At 44.4% G+C, this 10,228-nt stretch overlaps 1 protein-coding gene across 1 annotated transcript, besides 2 other annotated features; it reads right to left on the bottom strand.

The window, feature by feature from the left end:
• Positions 1-3,587: 3,587 nt before the first annotated feature.
• Positions 3,588-3,617: a sequence feature (AT_rich).
• A 2,007-nt stretch (positions 3,618-5,624) lies between these two features.
• On the bottom strand, positions 5,625-6,872 carry TSTA_036950 (triadin, putative; the record flags this gene model as incomplete). Its single annotated transcript, XM_002480863.1, has 2 exons — positions 5,625-6,707; positions 6,768-6,872. 2 exons carry the CDS (start codon positions 6,870-6,872, stop codon positions 5,625-5,627), a joined length of 1,188 nt encoding a protein of 395 aa, XP_002480908.1.
• Positions 6,111-6,155: a sequence feature (GA-rich).
• Positions 6,873-10,228: the final 3,356 nt, after the last annotated feature.

Raw genomic sequence — 10,228 nt, 5'->3', positions numbered from 1 at the left:
ATAGACAAAAAGACAACAAGCAAGCAGGAAAGAGAAACACAGAGAAAATCTAATTAGGAAAGAAATAAGGACATGACAGGCGAAAGAATGATATGAGGAACAGGAAGAGAAGAAGTCTATGATTCAGGTCCGGACTTGGCGGCACAGGAACACAACCAATCAGCGGAGCTTTTCGACACTGTTATCGACGAGTCAATGGAATGGATTTATCCTGTTGGATAAAATTGTGGTATGTTTGATTGGCGTGAAAAAAATCAAGTTTTCTCTTTTCTTCTATCACTTTCAAGTTTCGTATACCCCGCTGATCGTGTTTTGATGATATGGGAATCAAGAATCAATTTGGCGCACGGATCGAGTCACATGGTTGGGCTTTTTTGTCATGCCCTCCCGTGCCCTAACTCCCAGTCGGGTCTAGCAGCCAGAGACGAACTGGGATTATCAAATTATCGTGAAACAATGATCAGATGTCGACAATGACAACAGTCATGCGTATGTGATTCCCCCGCAGCGTCAAATAGGCCCCGCAGATTCGTAATGCCGCTCAATCGTTTTGTCTGTGCCGTAGGATGTTGGCGGGCACACCCGATATCGATGTCTTCTTTCTTCGATAGAGAAAAAAAAGGCGTAGACGAATAAATCGCTACCCGATTATTACACATCTATAGATGTCATGTTGTATGAAACCCCGAGACCGAAAAACCGAACCCAAAATGTTTGAAACCGTAGCCGAACCGAGACCAGTAACCCAGATGCAGATGTTGTAAGAAATATCACGTTCTATGCGATTGGTTTGGTTGAAAGTAGAACAGAGCCGGCTGTTTACCCTCTTCTCCGAACCGTTATGACCGTTTGACCGTTAGTCGTATACCGTACCGAAATGTAGTCGAATGCGTCGAATAGGATGGGTAGGTTCGTTTATTTCGGGGTTGGAGGAAGAGGGCCGGTTGGAGGGGGACCGGGACAGGGAGGGAAAGAAGCTTGTGTGTAGGAAGGCATGTTGATTGTGTGAGACAGTACTGAAAGTACGCAGTAGATATGTAGGAATAGTAGAGATAGTTGTCACTTGACGATCTTGAATTGAAGATGGATTGAAGTTACAGATCAAGACCAAGAAACTTTCTAGGAGAAACTCAAGGGTATTTATATCCCATTCCACGAAGAATGCAACACCCTCAAAAAAAATAATAATAATCGACTACTCCGTAGTGAGCTAGTAACTACGTATGTAGTATGGTTACGAGCTAATCAAAAAAGAAATTATCCATCGTTACGGTTTTCCCACTTCACTCCGTAATCCGTATCTGTTAAGTTACCGTAGATTTCTGACAAATTTACCAACCGTCAGCCTTGTTCCATGTGTGAGGCTAAGATCCACTCAGCCTACTCAGCTGGTGTGTAACCCATTCCTCAGCCTGGCTCGTTGAGTCACAGGACTTTTCTTAACATCGGTGCAAAACAGGTAGTAAATCAAGTCATGACGCACTGGTGGATCTAAGCGAGTCGTATGTTAACTTGTTAAGTCGGGGAGTAAGGGTACATCACCATGATCGAAACCCGAAGAAAACCTTTAAAGATCGGATTCTACTCGTGGAATTGAGATACGTACTGTAGACTTATCAAGGCCAAGTGGTATATCAAATATGTCAGATACACTAGTTTAATAAGTGTGCCACTCCAGTGGTATCAGTCGTCGCAGCCGTGCCTTCAAAAAGTCGCAACTTAATAAGGCCGGGGTTGGTTGAGTAAGCAAGCAAATCTGGCCTCTGCGCCATTTCATCTCCATGTTTTTTTTTGATCAGGCTATGGCGCTTTTACAGTTTATACTCTACCGAGTAATTTACAGAACAGAAGATATAGCCTTGTTTGGAGCCAGGCAGCAAGGGTTGGCGGTAAGAAACACGATTCTTCTTCCGGTGTAGTAAGCCCTTATCTCAGGCTTATGCAGACACACAGACACTCTTTTATTTCCATGACAGATCAGGGGCGTATGCAGCTTGTCTGTTTGTCGTTTGGGTAGTTAATCAAACTTTTACTGGTTACGGAACTACGTATCTCGTACTTGACATAAGAGACAGACGTCTTTCAAGAACGGCGATTCCGGGCATACGGCGAAATGGGAATCATGAAGCGAGCCGTCAAAGAACAGCAGCGTACCGGGATGAATCGATCTCTCTCTACATTTCCATGATCAAATTCATTCAAGTAATCAGTAATCTACTTTTCCGCATCAAAGGCGCATTCCCGAGGCCTCCGCGTCCTTTACAATGTTACAACCCCACATGGCCTGAATAACTAGCAGGTCGTAACATAGTTAAGGTTGCCCGTTGAGCACCGCACTTTTGTACACTTGAAACTTGACAGGCAGGATAAAAGGAATAAAGAAAAGAGTTTTCTCTTGTTCGCCGAGTATCCACTGTTGAATGATCCGTAAAAGGGGTATCTCCCCGTTTTTCTGTCTCAACTCAAGTAAAGGATAAGGGTTGGGGCACCCCTTTTATGGAGCCTTCTTTGATCGTTCTTTGAGCCTTCTCCCGTGTAGCCTGTTTGGGTTAGTCGTTCGGTTACTGTATTCGTATTACATTTTTCATACACATTCTGACTTTACATACGATTTCTGTACTTCCTTCTAATAGAATATACTGATTTTTCAACCACTCCTTTCCTCGTTATATTTATACAAGAAGATTAAGATTGACTCATCTAGCAATGTAACTATCAACTCATGGTGAGATACTAGCCGTGGTAAACTACCCAATCACCCGAGACCGATCGATCACAGGCGCTTTTAGTACGTATTACGGAGACTATTATGTCAGGATATCATCTCCCTATCTAACGGCTTAGTTGATTTACCTTGATTATCTGCATGAACAAGGGTATATTCTGCAAATCAGCCGACAATGCAATGCATAGTACACACCCAGCTGAAACGAGTGACACCTGACTGCACATGTTGTATACATGATCTTCGCAATCCCTGTATAACATAGTCCTACCTTGCTTAGTGAAAATGCAAGTTGAAGAATATCCCAAAAAGGAGAAACAAGAAGCGAAGTGAGACTTTAAACAATTAATTAATCTGTTTGTACTCAGTACTCATTAATAATATACGTATGTGGTAATTACAAGGCCCATCACGGCGGGTCTTTAGTGTCGGCCTCATCTTGAAAAGTCACGGGACTTACCGAGGTTCTTCAGCAAGATTCGATGTACGTACGTACCTTGTCGTATGGAGTACAAAGGGGCTCTGAGTGATGACGATCTGTGCAATGTCATGAGATTTGAAACAGAACGGATGCAAAACATATGCCGTCAATTGAGATAATGCCGACTGAGGTATATCAGGCTGCAGCACAGCCACGACCAGCAGACCTGTAGCAGGCTGACGGAAGCTCGTATCGATCAGTGGCTGTACTCGTAGAGTCATAAGCTCAGGCTGCTCCATGATTTTGAGCTCATCTTCCACATGGGAAAAAGGAAAACGTGTTCTTTTGCTTTTACGTTCCCGTGTTTCACATTCGGGTCCCCACGGTTCGTAAGCAATGAGGTTCCGTATTATTCGTTCTGTATGGAGGAATCCTTCCCCGTTTTTTTATTTATTTATTTATTTTTTTTTTGGTTTCGCGTTCAGTTTTCTAGATGGCAATATGATGCATATCTCTCTATCATATGTCTCTCACACGGGGTAGTCCGACTCGATATCTGTTCATTTCACTGCGTACTTCATCAGTATCAAATCATAAATGAAGCTCGAATGATTGGGCCTCAACTACTCCGTACCGTCATCGAATTCTCAATACCGGGCCGATACAAACACATTGCCAAGGAATCCTAGATTCACTTCACACGATCTACAAATGAAATAAATTCTTCAACGGCCCAACCAGAAAAATTCAACATAAAAAAAGTTTTTTTATCGGAAACTAGTAGCCGAAAAGGAGATCTCACCGCTGGTCGGTACCATGGCCCTGGGACATTATTTTCAATTTTCACCGCTCGATCCGTACGTCCTTCTCAGTGCGAAATGTGTATCGATGCCATTCTTCAAGTTCAAGTTACGTGCGCAGCGTATTTACCCTAGGATACGAAATACGCCGTAGTTTCACACCATAAGCAGAACAAAGAAACCAAAAATCTGACCAGTCAGAAAAACATATTGTACTCGGACACTCGAACTACGACAATCCGAGCCGATCGAAATAATTCAAGTCCATCATGCGATCAATCCTGGAGAAACGGAGTAAACAAATCTGCAAACATAATTTGTCATTGACCACAATCCAAAAATGGGATGATTCTAACCTCGGCTGTACGGAGTAAATACCCCCCCCTTTTTTTTTTTTCAGTCGATTTTCTTTTGAATTCGCCACCGGCCAATTTTGTTTGAGTTCTTTAGCTACAGCCCTTATGCAGGTACAAAAAGATAAATTCCATTATGGATACGTACCGCGTTAACGGAGTGCGGAAGTTGCGGGTAAAGTATCCATTTCATCGGGTATCGCATCACGTGAACGGTCGTACCCTAAGAACATGAATGGGCGCTGGGCAACCAATACTGACAGGAAAATGATATTCAGAATATTTGCATCATTTCATTTAGCGCCAAAGTATTTGATGATTGATGATCTTGTCATTGCTCTAAGTGTGTTCGTTCCTGCCAGAGGATTTCTTCTGTGCACGGAAAGCTTTCTCGCAAACGCGTATCGAGGCGCATCAACGGCCAAAAATAATAGCACAAGGACTTCCAAGGTTACAGTTTAGTTCTTACAAGGCTTTAGCTACAAGAGGAACTATAATAATCAACATGTCTTGCTTCCATATACATAGGGCATAATAGATTGTAGCTTGGCAGCTCCATTTGAAGAGATTTAACGTCTGAAAAGCAGTGTTCACCATCCACACTGTAAAAAATGGGTTTGCGGGGGGGATTTCAGTTTCTGTGCTTTTTTCATATTGTCGCTGCCAATTTCGTCCTTGGAAATTATCCTTCCTGTAACCAACCTTGGAAGATATGCTCAAATGATCGAATACGGACTGCATCAGTGGTAGGGGGACGACCGTAAGTAAGCTCAAATCTCCGTAGCGAAAATCATTGATAACTATTCCAAGGTTGTCTGTATCGGTATACGTATATAGAGAGCCAGTAATATCTAGGCTCATATATAGTCACCTCCAGATGTCCTTAGGTAGTTAAGTAGTAAGCACACTCACAGCACACTCTACACAAACTTAGCTTGTGTGTATCTAAGGAACTAAGTTTGCAAACTTGAATGATCGGGAACATCGATAGATTGAGAGGCAGCTAGAGGAGTAGAAGATAGGAAAGAAGAAATGAGATAAGAACTGCTGATACCCAGGACGAGCCCCTATAAGCGTCATCCGGTCCATTGTAGAGCTTCCAGTATGGCATCGCAGATACCAGGGAAGACAAGGAAGCAGGAAGCATTGCACGTACAATGATGGAACAAAGGAAAATAGAAATGAGCCACTAAATAGAGCAAGCAACATAAGGAAACAAGAAATACAAGAATATAGAAAGTAGTCATCTCGAGCACTGAGAGCTGTAGGGTTGGAGAGAAAAGTGAACCCTAAAAGTGTCAAGATGATTCTAACGAAACTCAACCTCAAGCAGTCTCGGCAACTTTCTTGGCTCCCTTCTTACCCTTCTTGCCTTTCTTGCCCTTCTTCTTTCCTTTCTTGGCCCTATCCTCAAGAACATTTTCTTCGACTTCAGGCTCAGCCTCAGCAGATCGGGCGTCAAGTTCTCCGGCTTCGTCAGCCTCTTGAAGATCGAGCTCTTCAGCTTCAGGAGAAGCCTCGCGCTTGGTGACTTCGGCCTCATCGTCTGCTTCAGGAGAGTCAACTTCGCCATTTTCTTCGGCTGCATCGTCTCGCTTGGTAGCTTCGGCTACTTTCTTGGCTCCTTTCTTTCCCTTTTTGCCCTTCTTACCCTTCTTCTTTCCTTTCTTGGCCTTGTCCTCAACGTTTTCGTTGACTTCGGGTTCAGCTTCGGGTGAGCGAGCTTCAAGTTCTCCAGCTTCTTCAGTAGAGTCAAGTTCCTCGTCCTCAGCTGCGTTTCGTCTTGTCACTTCAGCTGCCTTCTTGGCTCCCTTCTTGCCCTTCTTTCCCTTCTTTCCCTTCTTCTTTCCCTTCTTGGCCCTGTCTTCAAGGACGTTTTCCTCGACTTCAGGCTCAGGTTCGGCGGATCTGGCGTCAAGCTCTGCAGCATCTTCGGTTGAAGCGTCGAGCTCTTCGGCATCCTCGGCAGTCTCGCGTTTGGTAACTTCAGCTGCTTTCTTGGCTCCTTTCTTTCCCTTTTTGCCCTTCTTTCCCTTCTTCTTTCCCTTCTTGGCCTTGTCTTCGACAACATTTGGCTGAACTTCGGGTTCAGGCTCAGTGGCTCGAGCCTCAAGGTCAAGCTCCTCGTCTTCTTCGGCTGCCTCTCGTTTGGAGACTTCGGCTACCTTCTTGGCTCCTTTCTTTCCCTTTTTTCCTTTCTTGCCCTTCTTCTTGCCCTTGGCCTTGTCCTCAACGGCATTTTCTTTAACCTCAGGCTCAGCGTCAGCGGCCTGGACAGCGCGTCCGACGTGCTTGGAACCTTTGGCTTTTGCTGCCTTTTTGGCTGCAATCTGGGCTTCGGTGTGGTGACGAGCTTCGAGGGGAGCAGTAAGCTGGGCCCATCTGCTGGCTAAAGTAGAGACAGAGCCCTATATAATTCAAATATGAGCAAATGTTTCCTTGTTATTAGAATGAGAAGGCTAACTTACGACGTATTTCTTCTCAAGCTCATTGCTCTCGGTCTCAGGTTGGAAAGCAAGGGCGTTCGAGGCCAACAGGCTCAGGATGAATGCTTTGGACACGGTGACACGCATGATGAAGTCGAAGAGGTAATTATTAGGGGTTTTGGGTTTTTATGAACGAATGAATAAACTTAATGATTGATAGAATAGAACTGACCAGCAGTAGTACAAAGAATGAATTGAACGACAAAAGTACTGACCAGCAGTGGTGCAAATGCAAGAATTGAATGTGTAGTGAGATGGTTGAAGGAAAAGAAAAGGGCAGTATTACTCTACAGGTGACTCCCCTTTATATATTGAACGAATTTCGACAAATTAGGCATATTGACAGAATCACAACGACGTTAAACTTTGCGTGCTGTCTCGTATACCAGCTGTTTCTGTTTGCGCCCTTCAACTCCTGTCTCACATCAATTCATATGATACTCAACTGCAAGTATTAAGACTTAGGAAATCGAAAAACGCCACCTATCAAGCTGGTTCCTCAACCGTTTCAACTGATAAATACTAGAGGACTAGTTTAGCAGTCAAGCTTTTCTCAAGTGAAATGTAATAATGCCTTGTTAAGGCTCTTTCCGGCCCTTGCGTCCTTCTATTAAACTGGTTCCAGAACTGTCTCAATGGCTAAATAAAGTAATAAAGTATCGGTCAAGCTTTTTAGGGGTGGAAATATTAATACTTTTTATACATCTTTTTGGAGTTTTACCGAACAGATTAAGGAGCCTCAACGGATTTCATGTTCATTGATTGACCACTAAGAGTTCATGAGGTATGTTGCATGGCGCAATTCCCGAGGAAGTGGCGCTCCCCCAGATGTCTCAATGTCTCATCCTCAGTCAATTGGAAATTCCCGCCTTTTGAATCCTGGAATGGTTGGATCGGGCACCGCTTTTGGATATAACTCATCGTATGTTATTACTCAGATCGTCAGGACCGGTTAGGTACAACGACGTGGAGGCGGCTTGTTCGGCGAGTCACTTCAGAGCTGTTGGTAGGACCGCACCAAAAGCGTAACTCGTGCCGCAGCAGATTGATTAAAGAGGGCTGAATCAGCGAATTTAGGTGAGGCTCCCGAATTGATCATGATTAATCGTCACAGACTGGACTCATCAGCTGAAAAGATTCGAACTTGAAGCAGCTTTGACCATAAGGGGTCTCTGCACAGTCCTTTTATTTCTTTTGGAGGCTTTTCATACCGCCCATCCACGTTCTTGAGTCTGCACGAGCCAGAACCCGTCACAATATCAAAGATATTCTACAGTAGTATTCTGAAACTAATAGGCTAAGCTTTGCTCTACCATTCTTGGCATCTTGGCCGTCAGCAGGGGCCAACTGTGTGAACGTCTCATGTTTCTTAGTGTTGTTGCTCGCTGTTTACTACATTCCCCCCCCTTTTTTTTCTAGGTACTGTTCCCTTCGCATGTTTGCGCGAGCAATAACTTGAAATTCTTCTCCCCCTCTTCTTAATTCAAGGTCCTCACGAGCACATCGCCTATTGTTCTTCCCGCAATTTGCCAGTCCGCTTGTTCTTTTCTTGGGTCTAGTTTTTCAAGCCATCTCTTGTTAGTTTTTGTACTTAGGTACGTTCCCGAGCCAGTTTCTTGCAATACAGCCACATATTGTCTCTTTCCATTCGCAGTACCTAGATCACCAAGTTACATTATTTTTATTATTATGCTGTCCCGTTCCCACTATGTCCAATTAGGCTCATCTGGGCTATTTAGCGGATGCTTGTTGAGGGAAAACATGGATAAGAACGCTCCTCTGTATGAAGCCTGTGCAGTCGTATGTCACGTTTGCGGAGCCTAGAGTCAGGTGACCCTGATCTTGAGATAAGAAGTTTTCCAGTGCTTTTTTCGATGGTTCGGCCTGCAGATCGCACACTCTAGAAAGCTCCTTATATCGAGCTCAGGCTGGACCGACTCAAGGTCACGCAAACCTGGCATCCAACTGCACAGCACGGGTAGCTTTCGACGAACATGTGTAAGATACATACCCGTTCCAAGAAATGACATCTCGTTCTGTTATATTCTGGTTCTTATGCCGTGTCAAAGTAGGACCTGGCCATTTATCGGATGATTTTTACCACGGAAACAAACCAGAACACATTCGACACATTCAGGTTCCGGTGATTTGAACAATCGTATCCAATCGGACGCCAAAAACGGGGTGACTTGCACCCGAAGGCTATATTGCTGTTTGATTTTGTCGATTCCCGAAGCAACCGTCATTCAGCTCCTTCTTTACAGCTCCATCATTGGCACATGCAGATTGGCGATTCGAATGGGTTAGATTTCATAAGAGGCAAGTTGCCGCCTTTCATGATCCCCAGAAGGACGCCAGGCACGGGAATTCGGGGAGTGAGAGCTCTGCCACGAAGGTTGGCCGTGATCATGCAAGTAAAATCTGCTCAAATGGAGTCAGACGGGTTCTCAAAGATGACAGGAGACCAAGCGTACCAATAGCAACAGCGATTGCAATGAACATGGTGTGTATTTCTCGGAAATTAAAACTGTCTTGACGTTGGTAGATGGTAGTGGACACGGACAAGCCATATATCCTGACCGAACGAGAACGACAACACTTCAGCGATACCGCGCAAGATATTCGTCATGACTGTAAACCTTAAGTACAAGGACGACACGATCCCCGTGAAGCAGCGTAGATCATGACATAGATGAGCATAGCTAACCATGGGAACTGGCTCCATTCTCATCTATGTCATAATCCACGATGCACAGCGCGAACCGCGTCTGCCTGTTCTTTAAGAACCAAATCGACGGATACTCCTTGAGCATAGGCGTAGGAGCAGTTCATATCAATTGATCCCTTAAAATGGCAGCAGACTGTTTCTCCATCGCTTGATACGTCTTCAACCCTTCGGATTCACAAACAATATGTGCTAATTTAGCAATCGAAAGTACACAAGACCTCTTGACGAACAATGCAATGTATACTGACTACTTGACCCCGACTATCTTACAAGATCCGACCGAAGTACGCAAATCCCCGATTGAGTTCACCGACCTAGTCATTCGCACTTATTCATGATCGTACACGGTCCCGATTCAAGGATATATTAGGGCTTGGTAGAAATAGAAGTTAGCAGAGCAAATGACAGACAGCTCAGATAAATTGTTCAATTCGGGTTTCAATACTTCGGCCAAATTCGCAATTAATTCATAACCGAGGCCAAAGTAGTCAAGACACTTCGCATCGCTGGAGCAAAAGTAAAGAGGAACGAAAATAAGGAGGTGATCATGAGACAAGCCACCAATTTTCAGTGGATCCAGTCAGCGGTGTGACAACCTAAGCACAATTTGACTTTGTACTACGGTCAGGGCTAGGGCTAGGGCTAAACCCGAGGGTTGTGCCGGGACATAACCCCATCTTACTAGATTAAACTAGAGGGATTGCGGTACCAAGGT

This window comes from Talaromyces stipitatus, genomic scaffold (genome assembly GCF_000003125.1).
Source record: "Talaromyces stipitatus ATCC 10500 scf_1105507295541 genomic scaffold, whole genome shotgun sequence".
In the NCBI taxonomy this organism is placed as follows: domain Eukaryota; kingdom Fungi; phylum Ascomycota; class Eurotiomycetes; order Eurotiales; family Trichocomaceae; genus Talaromyces; species Talaromyces stipitatus.
This window is presented reverse-complemented; position numbering and strand designations above follow the sequence as displayed.